At 44.8% G+C, this 26000-nt stretch overlaps 1 protein-coding gene and 1 long non-coding RNA gene across 5 annotated transcripts in view; one reads left to right on the top strand and one right to left on the bottom strand.

Annotated features, from left to right (window-relative positions):
- Positions 1–10338, top strand: part of INPP5B (inositol polyphosphate-5-phosphatase B) — a 957269-nt gene extending 946931 nt beyond the window's left edge. For all 4 annotated transcript variants that reach the window (XM_085647875.1, XM_085647876.1, XM_085647878.1 and 1 more), the window contains 2 exons: positions 791–902; positions 6312–10338. In XM_085647875.1, the coding sequence (XP_085504001.1) occupies positions 791–902; positions 6312–6433 (234 nt within the window). In that variant the 3' untranslated portion in view covers positions 6434–10338. The remainder of the gene's footprint in view (positions 1–790; positions 903–6311) is intronic.
- A 2807-nt stretch (positions 10339–13145) lies between these two features.
- LOC146857390 (uncharacterized) overlaps positions 13146–26000 on the bottom strand; it is a 46126-nt gene continuing 33271 nt past the window's right edge. The window contains exons 4-5 of the long non-coding RNA XR_014979901.1: positions 22042–22353; positions 13146–13589 (exon numbers count right to left, since the gene is read on the bottom strand). This is a non-coding gene — a long non-coding RNA (uncharacterized LOC146857390). The remainder of the gene's footprint in view (positions 13590–22041; positions 22354–26000) is intronic.

Genomic DNA, 26000 nt, shown 5'->3' on the forward strand with positions numbered 1-26000 from the left:
ACTCCCCATGCTAATAATCAACTGAGCTTCTTATCTTGCAGCATTGCCATTCCAGGAAGTTGGCTGTGGTTATATTTCCACCCAATCTGGCTTACCTGGGAGGGAGAGGGCTCATGTCCAAATCAACAAGGTTCCACCCACCGCCTATTAAATGTAGGCCTAGCTGATGAAGAGTCCATCCACAATGGTGCTGCATTACTGGTCTCTACTGCAGCACCATTTTGGAAGGTAGAACTTTGCAAAGGGTGGAGAACCTGGCCTCACCAGTTACTTGGGCTGCTCTGATATTCGTAGTGTGAGGTCTGGACTAACCTTTTCACTAAGCGTAACAATTGTGCTGCTCCCAGTTGGTCCCTACCCCCAATTGTAGAGCTTAGCCGGAGCTCATCGGGCAGTTGACCACCCTAGAGCTCAGGAATGTCTGCCTCTCATTTTTATTTATAGAATTCCCTTTCTTCTCACTGAATAGCGCCTTGTTTTGATTTGTAATAGTTAGTAATAGTGATTGGAATTTCTACTGTGTTATGAGTGTGATGAGATTATGAAAGTAAATTTGCTTGATTTATTCTGGTGTCTAATCAAATAACATCTAGATACAGACGAGCATAGAATAATGCAAACTCTATTCCTTCTGGTTAGAATGAATATCTTTGCTTTTTTAACGGGTGGTTACTGTGATGTTTTTGGATAATTACATGGGCAGTGCTACCATTTCCTCACAGATCGTATGGGAACAATGCTGTAGTATATACATTAGACATTAACCCTGTTGTCTTTTTTCTTTCTCCAGATTATTTCAGGGCTACCTCAGTGCCATAAAAACGTTTTTGACTATATTATGTCCTTTCTCCGTGAACTTCTGAAGAACGCAGAGAAGAATAATCTAGATGTGAAGATACTCGGTAGGTTGAAGGAAGCTCAGCCCACATGTACTGAATTAAGAACTGGAAACAGCAGTTTTTTTTTTTTTTTTTAACAAATCTTTTTATTAAACAAACATCGGTGAATGGTACATTACAGAGGACCAGGTAGTTGACACTTCACAATACGCATGAATAGAAGGATATACAGACAGTACATATGAGAGGAACATCACAGAGAAATAGTCATCATGCTCTACATTCCGAGGTGGTGTACAGATCTCGCCTCTATAAATATTCCATGGGTTCCAGATACGTGACCACTTCTTAGGGCACCCCCTTGCCAAAAACACTGTCTTTTCTCTGAACATGCACCAATCGAGGTTTCTTTACCAGGCTTCTAATATGGGTGGATGTGCTGCCCCCCAGAGTTGAGCGATGTTTCTTTTTGCCAACATGAACCCTAGAGTGGCCCATTGTGTCTGAGAAGTGTTTAAATCCATGGGTTCCCAGACATTTAGGAGGCATTGTCTCACCTCGGGACGGAGGGAGACATGTAACACCTCGTTGATCGGGTCGTGCACTTGGCGCCAATAAGTGCTGATATGTGTGCATTCCCAGATAATGTGCATAAACGTTCCGGTAAGGCCGCATCGCCTTTTGCAATCCCCTGTATCAGACCACCCCATGTGCACTAATCTGGGTCCCATTATGTAGATCCTATGAAGGATCTTAAGCTAAACCAGTCTAAGCTAAACCATTCACAAGCAGGTCGGGATAGCCACCACTTTAGGGGAGGACACTGCTGCTTGCCAATCCTCATCGTCTAGCTCTATCCCATCATGTACCCACTTATCTCGCAGTATCAGGAGAGGGTTTGTCATGTGATTAATTAGCTTTTTGTATATTAATGATAGTTTTTTATGGGAGGTGACAGTCTAAGATTCTGTCCTCCACTCACTCACTCTATCCTTGGAGACATCCCCTACTATTTACAGCTTATCTGCTGGCTGTTACTCCCCTTTCTTTGTGTAGGAACTGTAACCATCCGTTGGAATAACATATGCAAATTGTAGGTCCAGAAATCCCCCGCTTGTATTCTTCCAGCAACTCTTCTTTGGGTGTACCCATACATTGCACCGATGGAACAAGTGTAGCAAATAACAAATAAACAAAATACCCCAACCCAACAACCCCCCCCCCCCCCCCTGCCCTGTACTCTGGGCTTAGAACTGCCCATCGGAAACTTGCAGAGTGCCTGTCGCCCTAGAAAGAAATTCAAAGGAAGGGGAAATAGTGTGCTCCGTGTCCCCGCCCCTATCCATGTCAAGTGTAGCACCCCTAGTAGATAAGTGACTTGAGGCATATATAAAATCACCAGCCCCCGCAATGAAACTCAGATATCTCACCCACCCCGGCCCACCCCACATCAAATTCCCCGTTACTCAGTTCCAGGCCGCCGTCCTCAAAGTTTCCATTTCAAGCAGGTCGGGTGACCGCATGTTCCCCGGCGCCGCGATCAGACGGGCTCTTCGCTCCGCGATATTCGATCCACTCTGCCACTGCTTCAGGCTGGTCGCAGAACCACGCTCTTCCTTCCGCTTCGACCCGAAGGCGTGCCGGGAACTGCATTGAGTATTTCAGGCCCCTCTCTCTCAGGTCACGTTTCACAGAAAGAAAGGACTTCCTTTGCTTCTGTACTCTCTGTGTGAAGTCGGGAAAGAAGGAAATGTCAGCATTTTCGTAGCGAAGGGGGGCCCCCACTCTGGAGTTCTGGAGAATGACATCTCTGTCCTGATAGTTCAAGATCCGAGCCAGCATGGGCTGCGGGGGAGCACCCGGATTGGGACAGCCGCCCGGGACCCTGTGAGCACGTTCGATAACAAAACATTTACTAAGGCCTTTGGGCTGCAAGTGGTTAAGAATAAGGTCTTCAATGAACAGGTCCGGGGATTGCCCCTCCAATTTCTCCGGAACTCCTAGGATGCGGAAATTATTGCGCCGGAGCCGCCCTTCATAATCATCCAGCTTGAGATCCACGAATTTGCGAGAGTCCTGGAGCTCGCGGACCTCCCTTTGCAGTTGCGTGACATCACCAACGAGATTGGAGGCAGTTATTTCTACCTGCTTGACTTTTTCGTTGAGCTTCCCTACGTCGGCCCCGATAAGATTGAAGTCAATCGCCATAGTGTCCATTTTATGTTCCAGTGAAGTTTTGACTCCAGTGATAGCCTCCATAACATCCCTGAGCGATAGCTCCTGTTCCTCTTCCACCGGGTTTCCCTGAGTAGCCTCTCCAGACAGCCGATTCCGCTGAGCGTCCTTGGTAACTGTTTACCGGTCCAGTTTCGCGCCACGGGACCCGGAACCCTTGACGTGATCCATTATGGTGTCCAGTGTATGCTTCCAACTAGACTGGGGTATTCGGGGTAGGCAAAAGCACCAGCGCTCACCAGCGGGGCCTATCAGTCAGGGTACCAATATCCAAAGCGCGGGACCCTAGAGGTCTAAGACCAATTCCTTCTCTCCCCAGGGAGATGGGTCCCTTAATTCGGTTCTGGTCAGCTGCAGCAATCTCGGGGACCAACCTTTAAGCTAGACGTGGACCCAAAAGATGGTAACTGTCTATTTAACCAGCAACGTGTCCTCCACTGACCTTCTGGGAAATTTGCCGCAGCCCCCTCATCATTAAGCTGTCCTGAACTCAGGCGAAATTGCAGAGGGCCACCAGCTCTCTCCTAGCCCCTCCTGAGCCCCCGGGGGGGGGGGGGGGTCACCTCAGTGCCTAGATGTGTAAAAACTGGGGCCCACAGGGTCGCTGCCGCTCTGGATATATTGCAAATATTCGCGCTGGTGAGGCGGGTAGCAGGAAAATGATCACCTGCAGGAGCGCACTGCCGCCATTAACTGATTCACGGCCAGCGCGCTCGGTGTCTCCTCTGCTAAATTGCGCCCTCCTGCCTCACCGGATTACAGGCTTGGGTGTTCAATCACCGCCGCTGCCGCGGGTCTCCGGTGCTTTCTCACAGCTCCGCCTCGGGAGATCACGGCGGCACCGTGGGAATACGGCGCCACCACGTGGTGTGGTTGCAACAATCGGAGCTCTCCCCTGATGCCTCCCTAGGGGGGGGGTGGGGGGGGGGGGGGGTCGAGGGGGACGAACCAGTGCCCTGATGTGCAAGAAACGGGCTCCGCAAGGCCACTACTGACCCAGGCGTGCGCCAGACATCAGCCCCGATTCGGGCGTGCGGCGCACATCGGCACCGATGGGGCAGGCAGCAGGAAAGCTCGCACCGCCACCATTAACCAACTCCCGGCGCGCGCACTCTGTATCGTCTCTGTTGATTTGTGTACTCTCGCCTCACTGGATTAGGGACTCAGATGGTAGTCACCGCCGCTGCCGTGGGTCTTGGATGCCTCCCCACAGCTCCGCTCCAAAATAGCGCGGCGGCACCTTAAGAGAGCGGCGCCACCACGCGATGCAGTCGGGCAGGCCGGATCTCTCTTCCGGCGCCCCTGGTCACTGTGGGTCCCGGCTTTTGGTCCTTCAGCAGGCCTCAACTCTTCGGGGATGATATCTCCCCCGTCTGACCTGCTCGGCGAGCCGGGGTAAGCGGGTTGGGAACCACCACTACTCCGACATCGGGGGCTGTCGTCTGGTGACACGGATGGGTCTTCAGGATAGACGCGGGGCAGGGACAATCGGTGGAGCTAACACACTACGCGGCCATCTTCGATCCGCGCTTGGCCACGCCCCGGAAACAGCAGTTCTAATGCTTTCCTAATTTTCAAGCATTGAAGTTGCTAACATTTGTCATAACCGTGAAAACTATGTTTTGAAGTTAATGTTGGTATTGTTTTTTTCTAGTAGCTAGAAAATTGCTGTAGCTTAATGATAGTGTGTAGACTTCAATGCAAAATGTGATCACCTCTTCTATGCCCCCCTATATAGGTTTAAAGGACCTAACAGCACGTGCCTTCCCCCAAACAAAAAGCATTGTGTTACAAGCACTGAGCCTTTTACTCCTCACTGATTTTGAAGAAATCACTCCCATTTGTCAGTTATGAAAATTGAAGTCTTTCCCTACATGAACCAGTATTATTTGATCAAAGCCAAAACTATAGCAGTCTTGCGAACCACTCTGATTTGGCACGAAATATCGAGATGGCAGAATCACCTATTAGATATTCCATTTTAATGTGACATGTCCCAGCTGGTTACAATATTAAATTGAAAAGACCAAGAACTTAGACCATGCACACCTGCAAAAACCACCACGACATTTTGCAATGATTGCCATGTTTCCGTTGGTAACTGATCCTGCTGCCAAATAGTGTTGTAACGGAATGACCCCCTGGGCAGTGGTACTTGAATGCAAATAATTTAAATTTTTTACAGACTGCAATACTCTAGTTACACTCATTTAATGATATCCAAAAGTACATTTAAAAGGCAGAATCCTTTCTATTCAAAATTCATTTACTAGTACCAAGCGTGCTGTCCTAAAAAAAAATGACTAAATGATTGTAGCTAATTTCTAAAGTCTTTATTTTAATCTTTGATAAACGTCGTTGTACAAGTATATGTAGAACAGCTAATGATCTCTTAGAAGGGTTGGATTAATAAGACCCCATACCCAAGGTCCATATTTTTTAAGACCAGTATTTCCTAATTAAGAACCGACGTTCAGGCAAAATAGATTCATTGTTAAAAAATATATATATATTGTTAAAGGCCAGACAGGAGGATATTAATCCATTGCGGTTTTGCAAAGTACAATGTACGATCAGACTTTACCATGTTGTGTCTGTCTAGTCTAAAATATTCTGCCCAAGGGTTACGTGGATATTCAGGGTGAGAAGTTTGAAGGATGTATTGAATTGGTTTGCGAGTACTTTTTTATATGATTACTGTTGGCAATGTAAATTGTTAAACTAGTTTAGATTTATTTTAATAGGGAATCTCTGTTTTCTTGTGGTAGGCGCCCATTCAATAATCTTTCGAACTTTGGCATGAGATACATTTGGGTGATTGATCGCTGATGTTTAATTTCGTGTGTATATACATTTTTGGGCGACATTAGTGCAAACTGAATGTTTTGCTATTTTGATCAGTGGGATATTTTGTACGTTGACAGTTGTTGTCTCCAGTTTCGTGGGTACTGAACAAATACCTCTTAATCCACATTGGCCAACAGATTCCTGGAGATAGCGATGACTTGGAAATCTAGTAAAGTAGCCTACACCACCTCCTCCATAGAACCTTACTCTTTAACTGTTTGAGATGCTTTGTTTTATAACGTTCACATAATGCAGGCACCACTTTCCTCTGATCAGTGTAGGAAGAACATATACGATCTTCTCCGAGAGATAAATGTTTGGGTGCTGCTGAAATATTAACCATTAGTCATACAACACTTTTGACCTCTTTGCTTTTTATTTTCCATGCAGCAATTATATTTGGAAGTTTATTGCTTCGACCACCTCCTGGTAATCCAAATCCGGACCCCATCGAAAAGAAGAAGGCCCAAGAATTTATGCATCCGTTTCTCCTGAAAGGAGACACTCACTAAAAAACTGTTTATTATTTATATGTAAATAGACGAGTACCTGTATAGAATCCTTGTACCTGTAGATCATATCACGATCATTGCACATCTGTTTGAGAGCGCGCACTAGGTATTGAGAAGCATAGACTTGGGTGGATAAACCGCTCCCTCTGCTTGTGTGACTCTTTAAACATTACACAACTTACTACCCAAAGTCTTGTATTTTTAGAATCTTATCAAATCATAATACACGGTGTAAGGAATTGGTACAGTAGTGAATCTTACTAATATTTCAGTAATGTATGTACGCCAAATTCTTGAGAATAATTTCCGGTAAATCTGATGTTGTTCTGACGAAGTGTTGTGTGCCTGAGGAGTACTGTTTAAGAAAATTTAGTACAAGGTGCCAAAAAACCGTGTTGGCATCAGTGGGCTGTATTAGATCACATCCATTCCCCAAGTGGAATACAAGGGGAGGTATCAGAACTTGGGCACCATTGGCCTCTTATAGTTTAGGGAATATATGTGAACTATCCTACACGCTGGTGTATGTACACATGAACCCAAGAATGTACGGCCTGACAAGCAACACCAGGCTCAGTTGCACGCAAGAGTTTTTACAGTCTCATTTTTTAGGTATATGCTGCAGCAGAATCCCAAAAATGAAATGTATTATCATGAAAAATAAAGCTCAATTTTATACAGAAACTGCTGCAGATTCTGTATAAAGATGAGTTTGAAATTATAAAGAGAAGTAAAACTGTGTTTTACTGCCAAGAAGAAGCATTAGAAGGGGGGAACAAAACGAAGTGAAAGAGAAGAATTTGTTACTCTCCTTGTGCCAGGTGTTGTTAAGCCAGCTGCCTGTGAATTATAGTCAAATTCATCTGTGCATGCAATAGTACGGCAGTGTAATTGTAAGATGGGTCCGAAGTACAAACCACTGTTCAGAAACAATTTGAAAACGTACCTTATACAGTTGAGAAAAAGTAGCAATTGGTGTTTGCTTTTGAAAGGTACATTCAGCCGTCATAAGTGCATAAAAAAACTCAAGTGTTTTGCGGCCTTACCGTGTAAGTACTGTCAGTGGATAGAAGAGGACTAGTGATGACTTTCAGAATTATAATTAATTGTTTTATGTACCCGAGTCAAGGTGGGCTGTTGTCACATGAACGTTTGGTGGCAGACTTTGTGATCCAGGAACAGAATGGGGCAGTGCATGGATGTAGGGGAGAAGTGAGTCTGTATGAGGGAGTATGCGTGTATTGTCTCAGATTCAGGAGCAGAAAGAAGCTGTGTGATATGAGGAAGTATGTGTAGACTGTCTGCCCAGAAGCAAAATGTAGGTTCCCGAGTCAGGGTGGACTATGCCTTGACGAGGAGTATAACAAGGTTGTGTGATCGCGCATGGGCTTGTGGTGTCTGACCCAGGAGCAGGCTGACACCATTTTCGGTGTGTTCATAGGCTGCGGAACCAAGAATTATAATTAGGCTTGTGTTGGAGTATGTATGAACTCTTAGGGAGTGTTTGTAGACTATGCAAAATGTAGAAGCTCAGTTCGGCTGAGTGAGGGCCGTTTGCAGAATATGCAGGATCCCAGAACTCAATTAGGCTGTGTGAGGGAGTGTTTAGGCCGTATGGGGTTACTGATCCAGAAGTGGACTAGGCTGTATGAGAGAAAGCATGTGTTTGATGTATCAGATCCTGGAGCAGCAGAGATGGTTATTAGAGAGGTTCTAGCTCAATCTCAGCTTCTAGTGCCTAGGCTGTAAAGACACCCAGTGTGTAAGGAACATAAGATGTTCTCACTGAAACATCAGCAGACTACAGGCATAATTCTGTGTTACACTACCTAGTCACTGGAGGTACAGCTGCATACCATAACTGCTTGACTTATTACTTGACTAAAGTCAGCCCCCACTTGCTCTCCCTCCCTCATTCACTCCCTTTCTCTCCGTGTCAATTTCTAATTGTTCTCAATCTATTATGTCTTACTAGTGTGCTCTCCTCTCTCCCACGCTCCCTCCTCTCCCTTGATTATAAAGTGGCTGACTCCAGCTTACCCCCAAGAACCCAAACATGCCGGTTAGCTCATTGACACAAATATTGTCTGTCACAAATATCATGTCCTAAACATTGTTAATTGTTTATCGTTCCTTGGTTGTAGATTTTCTGTTATTAACTCCATTGAGGCAGTGTTTTGTAAACAATATTTAGAACATCCTATTGTTGTCAAACGATATTAGTCTGTTATTCTGATACAGATGTAGCTGCCCATTAAATCTTGCAACAAATATTTCGATTTTGATGTCCTGTGATCAACCATATCCCTCACTTTTTACAGTGTATAAAGATCTACATTTCCCATAGAGGGTGGCCCTTGTCATGTAGTCCTGTCCATATGTTGAACTAAGTGCAGGTTAATAGATGTACAATAATCAAGTGTACCACGTTACCTTGTTCTGTTTTGTCTAAGGGTCCAGCAGAACACATCCAAGACTCCTGGCCATCCCAACAAAGAGGATCTCCGTGGTCTTATGTTCATGGTGCCATTTTGTAAAAAATATTCAAATGTGAAATATTGCAACTGTATCTTAAAACGGTCATGCTTTAAAATGTCTGTTTCGAGAGTCTGCACTTGTGTTGATTTCTGGACTAAATCTCTTGCCTCACCAGAGTTTTTGTTTACAGCATTAACTCAAAGTTTTGTTTTTTACTCTCTCCATTAAAGCAAATCCCAGATACCTAAAGTTCAACGGTGGTGTAGAAGACAAAAAGCAGTTTAACTATTTAAAAAATAAAAATAAAACTTTTATCTAGGCTTACTCTTATTCCAAATACAAACGCAGCACATCACTTAAAGGCTAAAGTATTCACACTGAGAACGTGTTAAGTGCCACTAGGGTACAAATGACATACATACAGTATATACATTATTGCCAAAAAGTGTTTTACGTCCCTTTAAGTTGTGGTACATGTGGGTGGGTGTGTGTTAAGGGACCCTCACTCTCATGAATCAGGTGACCTGTACATTTGAGATAAATTAGTGGCAGGATGGTGAAGCAAACTATTGTGTTAAATCCGATTGGTGGAGCCGCCTCTCAGTCATTAACTGCTGCATTAAAACAGAATGAGCTTTGTGAAAGCAGGAATCCTTCAAATATAATAGAGCAGGTTTGCTTTATCTATATAATTAAAGAAAAAGTCCACTTAAAAGCCTAAAGAAAGTAATTTAATCTGCATCCGTAGAAGTCTTCTTGACTATTCCCAGTATTTAAAATATTTGCATAGACCTATAAGTTTGTAAGCTACTGCTAATTTGTGTGCAAGGCACTTCATGTGTGTCATATCTTTCTATACACACAGGCAGACACATACACTCAATCTCTCGACACCCCTCTGTTGTGAAATGTTGTGCTTTGTGGGATTAAAGTTTTGAACTTGGGTCTTTACTGGTGCAAAATGGTTATTTCATGAAGCCACTTTCTTCTACATGCAATATGGAGTCATTGAAATTCTGGCAATGTGCACATCCCATAATCATCTTCTTTTCAGACTGAACTATATTTATGTACAAATATATTTTCGATGGTTAATGTGTTTATTGTAAAATTGTTTTGTACAAAATGACAACTATTTTAACTTGTTTTATGTGGTATATAATAGGAATTTAAAGAGAGCACTCTATATTTACATATTTCCTTTTTTATTTCATCGTATTACATATTTTCTACTGATTATCATCAGAAATTAACTTTTCCATGTTGTGAAAAAATCTGTTTTATAAGCTAGAAACCTGCCCCATAAGAAAAGGGGAAATCGAAATAGTTTTGTAATATTTAACATTCGGTTTGAAATATAAATATATGAAGCTTTTAATTGTAATTTTATTTAAAAGGAATATTAAAGGAATACACTTTCTATCCTAGGTTTGATGTGTTTTGGTGCATTTATTTGTTTGTCTTGCCTCTGTACCAAAATGCTTGTTAACATACAAAACAGCTGTGGTCCTATAGTGACAGCAGTAACTACGCCGATCTCGTGCCATCTCACCGCATGTTTTACTTGCTAAATGACTAAAAAAAAAAATCTCCAAGAGTGAGCATCACTGAAGATACTGAAAAACGTCTACGACAAAATGGTAAGTAAAATCCAGCTGTTTAAAAAGTGCATTTTGCTAGAACTATTTTTATAACAGATGTACAAACAATTTTTTTTCCACTTGACAGCACACTTGTGCTGCGTGCACATGCTTTACCTGACTTTAATATTAGTACCAAATGTGCATTAAAATATCTCCATTTATTACAGACTCCCAAATCTTGCAACTTAAATTGGAACATGAAGTAATGTCTATTAAAAACGAGGTAGCAACTTGGCTCAAGTGCATATTACACAATGATCCCCGGCTCAGAGCCACAGCTTTTTTGTACATACCAAGTCAATGTTATGAAAATCCTGTGTCAAAAACCGCTGATTCAGATTCTCAGAACCAGGATCTGGAATATTTAAACCCTTATATGGAATAGTAGCACAGAATATCTTCAACAACATCTCATTTTCCGCAGGGGCATAGAGGCAACATGGGTATTTCGAGCAGAGGGGCAGTGTTTGGCCAGTGGTTAGATAGACAACATCCACCTAGTTGTAACTTTGAGTTTTCTGTTTCTTCAAGAGCCAAGACTTTGATGGATATTCACACCCCTTCCAAATGTTTGTCCACCCTCTTTACACACTTCAGAGTACTGCCAAAAAAGTGTGGCGCAAGTATGTAGTGTGGATGGAAACGTCACTCGATGGACCTTTATTTAGGAGGGTTGGGAGGGTGTGAAGAATTTCTCCACCAGGTATAATATTCCCCTGAAACATTAAAAAAAGAAAACGAGTTGAGGTGCTAATGCACACTATGACTATGCAACCCTCTATGGCGGGATTCTGAGCGTTCATGCAATAGACAATTGTGCTGTCTCTGTCCAGCGTCTCAAGAGCGTTTCCTGTCGCTCAGAGCTCACTGCGGAATGTTGTGTGTAAGGACTCATCACAGGAGGTTCTGCCAGCAGAGCAATACTCATGCTTTTGAACTGGGCTGACAGAAGGGGAATTTGGAAACTGGTATACTAAATTTTAAATAAAACACTGCTTTCAGACAGAGAAAACATAGTGTATAACACACTATGATAAAACCACCAAAATGTCTATCCATACCGCAGCCTAATGCCCCTTGCTTTGCACTCCACAGGCTACACGGATTGTCCTCATGCAGATAATTTGCAGGAGTACTTTTTTGGCAAGAGGAGCACATAGAAATCTGTTTTGTGCATTTTGTGAATCTTAATACATTAAAAAGTATTACCGAATGTAAAATGAAGTCCCTATGTGCTAAGCATTAAATATATTTGAACACCAAATGGCATGGACTTGGGTCCTTTAAAACCTACTCTTCTGTGGCCTGGTATCCCTTCTAAGCATGCAGCAGAGGTTACTGGCTATATGGGGCAGATCAAGCACAAACCCAACTGCACAGCACCAGAGTGTTGTTACTAGGAAGAGCTGCGTGTTATATCTAGCTAAGCCTGTAGGAGCTTTAGTCAGCAGAGACCAGAAGTTGGCTTCCATTTTGCCAAGTTTTCTTACCACTGGAATCCATGGCTTATTCCTCATTATGTATGGATCCATCAGAAAAGGAACTGAACCTTTCCTTTTGCATTTATCAGAGGAAAATAGGATACAAGCTGTCTAAGCGACACAGAGTGAGTGCCAAACTTGATGTTGAAAGTTTTAAAAAATACCCAAGTCTAACTGTCTCTGATGTTGATTGTATATTTTAGTACATCCATTTCTATTGTATACACTCTTCAAGTCGTGTTGAAGTGTTTCATTTCTTTTAACTTGAGGATGAGGAGACTGCTAATTGAGAAATTATGTGAAATATGTGTGTCTACATCTAGGACCAAATGAAGAGGGGTTCTGAGGTTGTAATCTGTGTGTTGTACTAGAAAGTTCACGACAGAATACAGACAATAAGATCTGGGATCCTCAGTTTATAGTTCCAGTTTTTCTGCCAGTGCACTGCAAAACCAATAATTCCATAAAAACCCGGCACCGTAGGGTGTAGAATTAATACTCATGGTGGCAACTGCTGAGAGTAAAGTTGCCTTGTCGAAGCCAAAAGAGCACATAAGAGGTCTCTAAGGTCACATCACTTTTTAACGTTTTACACGTGGTGAAATGGACAGGAGAGTCCCAGCCCAACAATAAATTTGGGATACCGGACTGGATAGGAAGCCATTGAAAGAAACGTAATACTTCAGATTCCTTCTGTATCTCGAACTCTAAAGGTTATGGCAGATTACGAGATATTGACAGGAATTACAGTTGTTTGGCAAATGCATATTAATTAGTGGGCATTTATAAGAAGGAGCATACCCAGGTTCATTTACCATCTGTAATCTATGTGGTAAAACATGGATTCCAAAATAATTGGATAGTCTGAAGAATACGGTGGAATGTGGTGTCACAAGTTCCTCCAGTCAGTAGTAACCTTAAATGCTGGCCTGCTTTATAGTAAGATAACAAATTGTTTACATGGAAATGTTAGCACTTTACCTTGTGCAAATGTCAGGGCCCATAAAGCACTATGGGGTGAATTGAAGTTCACAACTGAGGCTATTCATCATATCATTACATTCAAATAATATGAAGCACAATATGCTACACAATGAAGACAGAGAAAAGTTACGGTTTCAAACCATAAAGGTTTATTAAAGGTTAAAAGTTTACAGAAGGCAAAATCAGATTAGAATTGATTGACCAAATTTGAATGCATCAATTAATATGTTCTTCAATCAAATCAAAGTCATATAATAGGAGAATGAGCCAGTACAAGTACGCCTCAAAAGGAAAGACAAAGAACGTCAGCTCCTTCATAAAGAGAGTACTAAATATCTTTTACTCCACTCTGCTACATGCTAAGTCTCTATCGGTAAGCATTTTGCTCATTCTCTGACTCTGATCTAGATTGCACTATCATAAATCACACATTTCTAACATCACTACACCTTCACACAGTTCTCATGAAATTATCCAATTAGGTTAAAGTGAGGTGATACAATTGTTTGCTTGTTCTCTCAGGACCTTCCACAATACAGCTTTTCTCTGCATTCTTCATTCTGGTTTAATCTGTAAAAAGATGAGGTAAAGGGACCAGTCTGTACTCTGCATGTGTCTTTGCGAATAAATCATTCCATGATTACCACAAGGAAAATAAAAGATTTTGCATGGGAAAGGAAACAAAAGAACATTGAATTTGAGAAAACGAACTCCAGCTTCACCTTCAAATGTTAATGTGTCACAAAGCAAGATGGCAATAGAAGTTAGCCTTTCCAATGCAGGTCTATTTTAGCTATGGTCAATCTAAACATGAATAAAAGATATAATTTCTTCTACAAATCACATTTGTGTGTCTATCTGTTAATGCAAAACATTTAATATAAAAACCCCATTCAGCCCCTACCTGTGGTGATTGTGGGAATCACCACAAATCACACTTTCATTCATTGAAATATCCCATTACACAAACCTTGTTGACTTCTGCAGTTTGGGTCTAGACTCCTCCAGACCTTTTAACTCCTGATAAACCATATTTGAATGTCCTCGAGTTCAAGGTCTTGCTTCCTTTTTCATCCTCTTGTTTCTGATGACTTTTTCTCTTCCTTAAAATATGACGCACCCTTTGCCGAAACCATTTTATCCATCTTATAAAAAGAAATAAGGCTACCACACAAATCAGGGTTAGTATTGTCCTTAGTATTCTCCGCCAAACCACTCACCAATCTTGGAAAATACGTTCCCTATTGCTTCCCAGTTACCTGTCCCCTCCAAATCCTTCATCTCACTAGAAATGTTAGTCATGTTTATTTATTAACTTGTTGCTCTCAGAACTTGTATTAGGTACATCACTGCAGCATTGCTGAACTGAATGTGAAGCATGCAGTATACTACTTACTCCCTCTTTCAGCAGTTAGATATTGAATATGCTACTTACCAGTATGCATCTGTTCTTGGCATGTAGGGCTGCTGACATTCATATCTGTGCATAGATCGCCGCCTAGTGTTGGGTCCGGATGATTGCACATTGTTGTCCTGGAAGAGTCTTCGAAGCATCCTGAGATGGGTGACTCCTCCCCTGGACCACAGTGCGCATGGGCATCCTCTCCATCCCCAGATTGTTTTTCGCCATTGTGGCAGTGATGGAGTAGATACAGGAAGTGATGACCATGCTATACAGTAATTCTGAGAGCTGCAGCTGCGACAGGCGCCGGGGAGGAGGGTGGGCGATATGAATGTCAGCAGCCCTACATGCCAAGAACAGATGCATACTGGTAAGTAGCATATTCAGTTCGAGGCATGTGGGCTGCTGAATTCATATCTGTGCATAGAATACACAGCAGTACCTCCTATTAGCGGCGGCCACCCGTGCCAGCTGCAGCAGTCTGAAAAAGAGTTTTGAGAACAGCCTGTCCTACAGCAGCCTGCTGTTTTGAGTGTACATCTACACAGTAGTGTTTGGTAAATGTATGTATAGTGGACCATGTGGCTGCTCTACATATTTCTTGTAAAGGAATGTTTCCCAGGAAAGCCATGGACGCCCCTAACTTCCGTGTTGAGTGGGCTCGCGGAGGAATCGTTAATGTGCGTTTAGCTTTTTTATAACAAATTTGGATACATTTAACGATCCATCTGGCTATACCTGCTTTGGAAATGGCGTTGCCTTTGTGTTGTGGAGAGAAGGCAACAAAGAGTTGTTTAGTCTTCCTAAAGTTTTTAGTTCTGTCGATATAGTACATGAGGGCCCTTTTGACATCTAGTGTGTGGAGCATCCTCTCAGCGTCATTTTGTGGGTTTTGGAAGAAAACCGGCAGTTCAATGGTTTGGTTCATGTGGAACTGCGATATTACTTTAGGCATGAACTTGGGGTTGGTACGTAGTACGACCCGGTTTGCGTGAACTTGTATAAATGGCTCCTGAATGGTTAGTGCCTGCAGTTCACTAACTCTCCTTAAGGAAGTGATGGCAACCAGGAAAGCCACTTTCCAGGTGAGGAATTGAATCTCGCAAGAATGGAGAGGTTCAAAGGGTGGACCCATTAGTCTGGTGAGGACCAAGTTGAGGTTCCACACCGGTGCCGGGGGGTGCCTTGGGGGAATCACCCGTTTAAGTCCTTCCAAGAAGGCTTTGATGGCAGGCACTCTAAATAAAGAGAGATGCTGCCTGTTTTGGAGGTAGGCTGCTATTGCGGTTAAATGGACACGTATTGAGGTGTATGCCAGATTGCATCGGTATAGGTGTAATAGATAGCAGATTATGTTTTGAATAGATGCGTCTAGTGGGTTAATGTGGTTGTTGTTGCAATAAATGACAAACCTCTTCCATTTGGCTGCATAGCAAGCTCTGGTAGTGGGTCTCCTAGCTTCCTTAATGATCTCCATACAGTCAGGTGGCAGGTTTAGGTAGCCAAACTCTAAGACTTCAGGAGCCAGATTGCCAGGTTCAGCTGTTGCGGATCCGGGTGTTGAATTTCTCCATGGTTCTGCGTCAAAAGCGCGGGTTTGATCCGCAGCCTTTGATGCGGCACCACGGAAAGTTCCAGAAAGGTGGTGTACCATGGCTGGCGTGCCCACGTTGGAGCAACCAGGATGAGTGTCAGAGAGTGTTGTCGCAGTTTGCGTGCCACTAGCGGTATCAAGGGCGCTGGGGGAAAAGCGTACGCAAATCTGCCGGACCAGTTCATCCATATCGCATTGCCCTGCGACTGTGGATGTGGGAACCAGGCGGCAAAGCTTTGGCATTTTGCGTTTTCCCTTGTGGCGAATAGGTCTATCTCTGGATGACCCCACTGCTGGAAGTACGGTTGGAGCACTGATGGGTGTAACTCCCACTCGTGCATCTGGTGGCTGTGTCTGCTGAGCAGATCCGCCATCTGGTTGTCTTTGCCTGGGAGGTGTTCTGCCATGAGGAATATGTTCCTCTGAATGGCCCACTTCCACATGCTCTGAGCCAGATGAGACAACTGTGGAGAGTGTGTTCCTCCCTGCTTCTGTATGTAGTACATGGCAGTCATGTTGTCTGTCCGGATCAACACGACCTTGTTGCACAGGTGTACTTTGAATGCTTTCATTGCCAGGAAGATTGCCATCAGTTCCAGAAGGTTGATGTGCATCTTCTTTTGTTGTGTAGTCCATAGTCCCTGCACTGTGTAATTGAGTACATGAGCTCCCCATCCCTGGAGAGACGCGTCCGCTGTCAGTATTATTTGTGGAACAGGCTCTTGGAACGGTCGGCCCTTGCAAAGGTTTTGTGGATTCCACCAATGCAGAGAGTTGTATGCCCGACCGCTCACCAACACTAGGTCTTTCAACTGTCCTTGAGCCTGATTCCACTGACGTGCTAAGCACTCCTGAAGCGGGCGCATATGTAGTCTCGCGTGTGGGACTATGAAGATGCAGGAGGCCATCATGCCTATCAACTGCATGAACACTCGCGCCGGTAGGGAGTGTTGAGGTTTGAATTTTGAGATCAGCAGTTGCATGCTGTTGATTCTCACTAAAGTTGGCTGAGCTGTGGCAGCCAGAGTGTTGATTGTAGCGCCTAAGTACTGTTGTACGTGCGCAGGTTGGAGACTTGACTTTGGGTAATTTAGTGAGAATCCCAGATCGTGAAGAAGGTGAATGGTGTGGGACATGTGGGCGGCACATTGTTGTGCTGATTTGGCCTGAACTAGCCAGTCGTCCAAATAAGGGAAGACGTGAATATTTTGTCTTCGTAGATGTGCGGCCACTGTCGCCAGGCACTTGGTAAAGACCCTGGGTGCTGTTGTTACTCCGAAGGGGAGAACTTTGAACTGATAGGGATTCCCTTGAATGGTGAATCTGAGGTATTTCCTGTGTGAAGGGTGTATTGGTATGTGGAAGTATGCATCCTTCAGGTCTAGTGTAGCTAGGAAATCCCCCTGAGTGAGTAGTGGGAGAACCTGTTGGAGGGTGAGCATATGGAAATGCCCTGACAGTATATATAGGTTTAGGGGTCGCAGGTCTAGGATAGGTCTGAGCGAGCCGTCCTTTTTTGGGATCAAGAAGTACAGAGAGTACACTCCTGTGCCCTGCTGGGCGGTGGGTACTACTTCTATGGCCCCTTTTGCGAGCATAGCAAGCACTTCTTGCTGGAGTAAATCTAAGTGTTCGGCTGACATAGGACAGTGCTTTGGTGGTATGTTGGGTGGAGTGGAAGTTAGTTCCAGACAGTACCCATGTTGAATGATGTCCCTGACCCACCTGTCCGTGGTGATGTTCTTCAATGCGGGCAGGAACAGCTGGAGTCGTCCCCCGACAGGTGTTAAGTGGCCGGGGGGTAGGGAGAGGGCGTCACTGTTTGTTTTTTGGGGAGGACCTGGTGTTGCCATATCCACGTCCCCTACCCTTGGCGCTGGATACACGATATCCACCCCTGTTGTTTTTGTCGTAGGTGGTCTGTGTGCTACCTTTAGCATACTGTTGTTGTGACCCCTGGCCCCTTGACGTTCCCCTATTTCCAGTGCGACAAAAGGAGCCACTACGAAATTGTTGGCTTTGTAGCGCCCCCATAGATTTGGCAGTATCTGTGTCTTTTTTTATTTTCTCTAGGGTAGTGTCAACGTCTGGGCCAAATAAAAATTCTGTGTTAACCGGTAAGTTGAGGATATTGTTTTGGATCTCGGGTTTGAAGCCTGATATGCGTAACCAGGCATGGCGTCGTAACATGACACTTGTGTTTATTGCCCTGGCCGCTGTGTCAGCTGCGTCTAGGGCGCATTTGATGGACGCATTAGTGAGGAGTTGTCCTTCTCTAATGAGGAGCTCTGCTGACTCTTTATACTCCTCTGGTAGGTGTTGGAGCAGTGACTCTAGGGTGTCATAATGTGACCTGTCATAACGTGCCAGGAGTGCTTGTGTATTTGCGATGCGCAGGATATTGGCTGCTTGCGCTGCCACACGTTTGCCCGATGTTTCAAGGACCTTTGACTCTTTGTCGGGGGGAGGAGCATCACCAGTTGTCTGTGAGTGGGCTCTTTTGCGAGCGTTGGCAACCACCATAGAGTCTAATGGCAACTGACCCCTAATGTATTTAGGGTCACCAGGTGCAGGCTTATATTTCTTTTCAATCCTTGGATTTAACACTCGGGCTCTTGTGGTGTCCTTGAAAATGTCTTTGGCAGGCTTCAGAACCCCTTTAAGCATGGGCAGAGTCTTGACAGTTCTTTCCGAAGATGCGAAAGTGTCAAGCAGGAAGTCCTCCTCAATGGCGTCAGAGTGCAGTTCCACCCCATGATGAGCAGCTGCCCGTTCGATAAGGGCATTAAATGCGGCCGTGTCCTCTGTAGGAGAAGTTTTAATATTGTAGAGTTGCGCATCCTGAGCATGTGGCGTGACACTTGGGTCTGTGGGGTCATCCCATGCCTGATCAGGATCCTGTGTGTCATCGGGATCTGCGTCCCCGGGGTAGATGGTATCGTCCCCACCATATTCCTGCATTGTGTCCGATTCAGAAGGGGTAGGAGAAAAGGACTGTGGAGCTAGTGGGAGGGGATGGAAGTGTTCTTGCAACACTGGTTCCTGCTCAGCCGGTAGCTTGCGTTTTAGAGGAATTTTGTATGGCACCTCTTCCCTGACTGGCGTGATCTTGCGCTTGTGGAGCATGAGCCTGCCAGTGTCGGCATCGATAAACTGTGGCCCTGAAGGGTCGTGTTCCGTTAGGCCAGAGGCGGTGGACTGTGTGTGGAGGACACGTGTCCGAATTTGAAAAAGTTTCGGTGCCGATGTCGGTGGTAGCCCAAAGGTGATGTTGGTGGGCTCCGAGTGCACTGTACCGGATGAGGTAGTGTGGGGACCCGAGGTAGAGTGGAGGGCTACCTGGTCCCGGATACGTTGAAGAGAGGCAGAGACCTGCTGCACAGCAAACTGAGATGGTGGTCTGGTGGGCATCTTGGTAGTAGGTGTGGAGGCAGACCCCGACTTTTTTGTCGGAAGGGGGTCACTGGCTTGAAGGGATGCATCGATAGTCGACGTAGTCGAGGACTTCTTTGGCATCGGTGCTTTAGGCGTCGACGTTGCCGAGGCGGCCATTTTGACTGCGGAGGCGACGGGCTTCGGTGTCGGCGCCGAAGGTGTCGGTGCCTTGTGGTGCACGAGGGCGCGCCTCTTCTGAGCGTCGACCGCGTCTGCTACGGTGAGCTCGGCGCCGAAGTCTTTCTGTACGCGTTCGGAGCAGACGACTTTTTTCGGCGTCGGTGCCGGGCCAGCGGACTGTTTCGGCGCCCTTGATCCGACCACCACCAGTTTCGCTTTCGGTTTTGAAGGGACTGGAGCGATGGATGTTTTTGGGTTTAACAACCCGGTCGTCTTGGGTAATATTGGCTCTTGTATAGTGTTCAGTGCCGGGCTGGAAGGCGGGGCCGAGGAACCATGGATTAGGTCTTGGGTAAGGCCCGAAGGCGATCCCTCGACCGGAGCCTGACGACTAATTTCGGCCTCCGCTTCGACGGATTGGCCTAACTCCTCGGGGGAGCTGTCTTCTTCAGCCCCATAGGCTTAGTCGATGTCCCCTACCTCGTCGACGGCTTCTTCACGTCGAAAGAGCTCTTCGTCATCGTCGTCCGATCGGGAACCATGCTCCGAAGCGGGGCTAGATAGTATTTCTTCCACGCTCTCGGCATCCTCGTCCTCGGTGCTGAATATGTTGGTGGGTGCGGGCGCTGCCTGCTGCGCCTCGAGTCTCGCTGCCCGTCGGTTCCGTAGAGTTTTCTTGGATCGGAACCATGCGCAGGCCATGCATTTTGACTCGTCGTGATCCGGCGAGAGACATTTGTTACAGACCGGGTGGACGTCGATGTGAGGGTACTTGGCGTGGCACAACGGACACCTCTTGAACGGAGTTCTCGATTCCATCGTCGTGGAGCGTCGAAGTTTTGAACAAGTCGAATCGAAAGTTTGAAAAAGGGTGTGGAGCACTAGGACTAGTAGTCGACACCGAGCGGTAACTGTACCGACGAAAACTATAGGCCTTTTGGCCTAAACTAAGTATTCCGAAGTTGAGCTAAGATAGTTGCATCCGAACCCAATGGCGGAAAAAAACAATCTGGGGATGGAGAGGATGCCCATGCGCACTGTGGTCCAGGGGAGGAGTCACCCATCTCAGGATGCTTCGAAGACTCTTCCAGGACAACAATGTGCAATCATCCGGACCCAACACTAGGCGGCGATCTATGCACAGATATGAATTCAGCAGCCCACATGCCTCGAACCTGTTCTGCAAAACAATTGCCCTTATAGCCATAAGCTTATTATTTATTATGGTTAAAGCACCAGCCGTGTTAGTAGTCAAACAATCTACCAAAGAAGACAGCTATCTGATATACAAATCATTTAGAACTACAGCTACAGAAGGCATCATAGCGCCAAATATATTGCCAGCTACTGTGAAGCACTACGCTTAGCCTTGTATATGTAGACATCTTCTGCATTCATAACTTTGTAATACTCATGTAACAATCTAAATTAAACATTGTCTGAAAAATTCCCTTCAGAGCCATCTTTGTGTAATATCTTCAGATAAAATCTACACTGCTCATATCAATAGGCCTGGTTAGTTTTGGTTTAAGCATGATTGACAGAAGAGTTAAGACTCATTAGTAAATGAATCATTAACTTGGCTATAGCAAATACCACAACTACTACTAAATGTTTACAACTCTTTGGCATGGTTGACACTGTGTTTTCTCTCAAGTCATATCAAAAGAAAGAAAATCCAAAATCTACTTGTTGACAGTACTGTGCAAATCTTCGAAACTTTTTGTTCTTCTCAGTGTAAATATATTAGTTTGAGTTAACTATAGAATAAGGAACCTACTATATTCAGCTGCGTACCTAAAGGGGAAATTCTTCTCTTCTTCTGGATACCTATGGAAGCTTAATATCTTCGCCTAAGTGCAAATTATAAAATTTCAATGTGTGGCTTAGGTCATTTGAGTTGGTAATAAAATATATAATTAAATCTTTAATTGTGGCTGCATCGTTTATGGGTGTTTTTCAAAAACACCGATGATTCTGTGTTTCAGGAGCTCTCAGATTAGGCTCGCTTTTAGCAAAGTAGATCCACGTAAGAGCCGAGTACCTGTGACTAGGGAATCTCTAGTTGGTCACTGTCACTAGCACTCTGTTCGGTTAGCTCTATTTTCAGATTGTTTCAGGAATGTGTTCTTCTGACACAACGGTTGTCAATCTTTCCCCACCTTTGGGCCACTTCTCTTTTCTCTTCACTCTGCCACTCAAAGTGCTTGCACTTTCTATCAGTTTGTGTTGCACACTCATTTTCATCTATTATCCGCTCATTCACCATAAATTGTGCAATTGTCTGGACTTGACTTTGAGACCCCAGCATGCTGTCTTCCCCTGTTTTCGTACACTTGTTCGTGCACCGAGGCAGGGGCGGGGCACGCACTCAATAACACTCGCATTACCCCACAGGAAGATGCTTGCCATTCCAGTTGTTCACGCCCTCAGTTTCCTGAAGTCACATCACTTCCTCCTCATGCACTCACCCGTTTCCCATAGCGTCGTGCGGCAGCGCTCTTTGCCGTGTCGGGCGCTTTTCATTTTTCTCCCAGTGTTCTTGTGGTCTGGTCCATTTTTCTATGCCTTCCTCTTGGATTCTGGGGGAGATTTCCATTGGTTACAATCCTGCAAAAAAGAAAGAAGAAAAATCACTTTATGCTGGACATGATCTATGACTGGCAACGCGCCTTGTGCGCTTAGGTCTTTGTTTTTAAAACTGAAAGAATACATATACTTATCTAATTGTTCTTCAACACTACAGCTCTTCAGCATTGTGAAGCAGTCTTTGTTTGATTGCCCTGAAGGATATAAGAAAATACAGAGAACATGGTTAAAAATGACATTACGGGACATTAATGTACATTATGGTCTCGTTCGCTTGTGTTGTGAAGGGATATTTAAGATCCTAGTAGGATTACTTATCTATTACATATAATGTAATGCATTCCGCCTGTATATGTTGTTTGTTCTTTAGTTTCATTTATATAGTGCGCTACCATGTGAGAGACCATATTGGACGTTAATATAGGCATCATAGGTAGGCATCCATGAAATGTACTTGCAAGTGTTGGTGACCTATAATACTGTACTTATTTACTATTGGCAATTGTTCTTCTTTGTATTGATATGCGGACAATGCCATATGTCTTTCTACACCACATATACGAGAGAAGGGTATTTAATAGGTACATATATGCATACACCTCTATATGCACTTAAATAAAGAGATAAAGGTTATTGAGTAGGTGTAAGAGGTTACTGATTTTATAAATATATATATAAATATATATATATATATATATATAAATATATATATATATATATATATTACAAACGCCCACTTATTTCGCACCCCTATTACTCGTTCCCCACTGCACGATTGGTCAAATGCCGTCAAAGTTATAGGCAAGCCAATAAATGCTTTTCCTATGGAAACTAGGTCCTAACTATAACTACCTACTGGCGACCAATTTGGCAGAAAGGTAGATGTTGTTACGCAGATTGTGCTTTTTGTTATTTGGTGCAAATCGTTTCAGTAGTTTTTGTGAAATTAAAACCAAACAATATAATGATATCTCTACCTGTGAATATTTAGCAACGTTTTCGCGGTGATCGTGGTTAAATTGTGACGATTTTGCGGTAAATCGCGAATGCGCGAGCCAACTAGAATGTTGTGATTGGCTGGGCTCAGCCGGAACAGAAAGTTGCGGCTGCCATTTTATCAATTGAGAACGGTTCCCGGGACTGAAAATTTCTGTCAAAGCTAACATAAGGGGTCAGGGTGGAGGTACTCCGAACCCATGTTTGAGAAATGGGGGTGTTCGTGACAAAAGTTGTGTCCAAAATTGATTTTTTTGAAACGCACGTGATATTCGTGACGACGAGCGTGCCAGAGTGGCCCCACCATGTACCGTCACGGGGACATCGTGACTATCGTGATGTTTTCACGAATATTGGTGGAAAAATAAAATTATATATATATGTATTTGGACACAGTTGCCGGTCACTGTCACAGACTCATATACGCACTCAAACTCACTCAGACACTTATACACCCATTCACATACCCACTCGCACACTTACACATGCAGTCACATACTCATGCACCAACTCACATACCCATTTAGATACTCATGCACCCACTTACAGACTCGCTCCGAGAGTGACGCACCCATTGCCATACCCACTCAGAGACTCACACACCTGTTTAGAGACCCATGCACACACTCTCATACCCACTTAGACTCTTACATCCTCTCAGAGACTCACCTGGGCACTCATGCACCCACTTACAGACTCACTGAGAGTCACGCACCCACGTACAGACCCACTCCGAGAACCACTTACAGACAGCCCCGGTCTGTGCAGGTAACATCGGTGGGCCCGGGTAAGGGAGGATTTTGAGAAATGATGCAGAGGGAAAATTGTTTATTGAATTTTCCCTCTGCATCGTCCCTCGAAATATCCCCTTAACCGGCCTCACGGTCCCACCCCGGTTTACTTGCACGGACCGCAGCGGCTTACAGACCCCCTCACACACTCATGTATGTACTTACAGACCCACTGAGACACTCACACATTCACGGACAGACCCAGTGAGACACTTGCACGTTCACTAATAGATCCACTCAGACACACACACAGTCACAGACCCTCTTAGAGACTTATGCACTCAGTCACTCATACACTCAGACTCACACTTACTCACATACTCAGATATACACGCGCCCACTCAAAGACTCAGGTATCCACTCAGACACTCACCCTCCCAGTCACAGACCGACTCAGATACTCATGCATTCACTCACCAACTCAGAGACTTATGCGGTCACTCACAGACCCACTGAGACACTCCTACACCCCCCTCAGATACTCACACACCCATACAGCATTATTCACAGTCCCACTAACAGACCTACTCCGAGACTTATGCACCAAGTCACTGATAGACTCAGGCTCTCACCCACTTACAGTCCCACTCAGAGACCCATGCACCCACTCACAGACCCACTCAGACACTCACTGTAGGAGTCTAGCTTAGTATATGGTGCACACCTATTTAAGTGAAGCACCTTGCTCTAAACCAGACAACTCTTAAGATGATTGTATTGGTCTTAGACAACCATAGAAAGCTCTCTAAGTAGTAGCTGTGCAGAACAGCCTACAGGCTTAGTCCAGAAAGAGTGTTAATCAGCTTCTTTTATCAGATCTAATCATGTAGTGTAGGTTAAACAAAAAAGAATCACACAGTGTAGTTATAAAAATATGTCTATTTATTACACAACACTCACTAACACCATGGTATATCTCCTACTTGGAGAGATCAACAAAAATATACAACTATATTTCAATTGCAAGAGGTAAGTAAGTATAATTCACAGTGGTCTCCAGTGGAATGCAAACTGCGACTGAAGTCAGGACTTGGACCAGGAGACTCGGAAGAGCTGGGGACACAAGGAGCCACTCAAGGTAATTACCCAGGAACCCCATGGAGGCTGTGTTCAGATTGGAAACACAGCCGCGTACTGAATAGAAGTCAACGGGAAAGTCACAGTTTCAGTTTTAAAGAAGGATCCTTCCCAGTGGACCCTGAAGAAACTCAGTGGCAGACAGAAGGTTGGAGAGACACTCCACCAGTGGATACTCCAGGAACCAGGATACCTACACCAGGGAAGCCGGAGGCATAGCTGCAAAGTGGTGTCAGAAACCGCCTTAGATTAAAAGGGATGACTTCAGTAAAGATGCTGCTGGCGAAGACTGTGCAAGAGTCCGGTGGAATCCAAGGATGGATTCTTGAAGAGAAGAACCTGCAAGCTGACCAGAAGGCACGGAAGCGCAATGCCCACCAATGACGGAAGATGGAGTGATGACAGTGACCTTGTCACTGCAGCTGTGAGGACCAGGTGATGCTGAGGAAGACCAGGAGCCATTCACAAGCTGCTGCATGGCTCCTGGTGCACGTCGGAGGTCGAGAACCAGGAAGTCAGTGTCCAGCGTGAGCACCAACATGCCTTGGCAGCAGCAACAGACGTGGTAAACGATGAAGGAGCAACGTCGGGACCAGCAAGGTCCAAGGGACTCACCAAGTGCAGGAGAGTCAGAGCCAGCCCCAAGCAAGAGAACCCACAGACCAAAGGTACAGAGTTGCAAGAGGACCTCGAGCAGCTCACCAAAGATGAAGGTCCATGGTGCAGAGGATGAGTAGAGGATGATGATCTTGGTGGGAAGAGAGGCTGGAGCTTCTTGTAGCCCGAAGATCTTGGGAGTGCAGAGCCAACAAGCCTTGGCAACTGCAAGTTGATGCGGTGCACAGGGGTTCGGTCCCAGCAGTTCCGACGAGGGATACTTGCCTCAAACTTGCTGAGAGGACAGATCAGGCCTTGAGGGAGTTCCAGAACCACCACCTGTGTTGCTGAGCCTTTTGAAGTCTGTGGGACGTCAGGAG

The sequence above is a fragment of the Triturus cristatus genome, chromosome 3_2 (genome assembly GCF_964204655.1).
Source record: "Triturus cristatus chromosome 3_2, aTriCri1.1, whole genome shotgun sequence".
Taxonomy (NCBI): domain Eukaryota; kingdom Metazoa; phylum Chordata; class Amphibia; order Caudata; family Salamandridae; genus Triturus; species Triturus cristatus.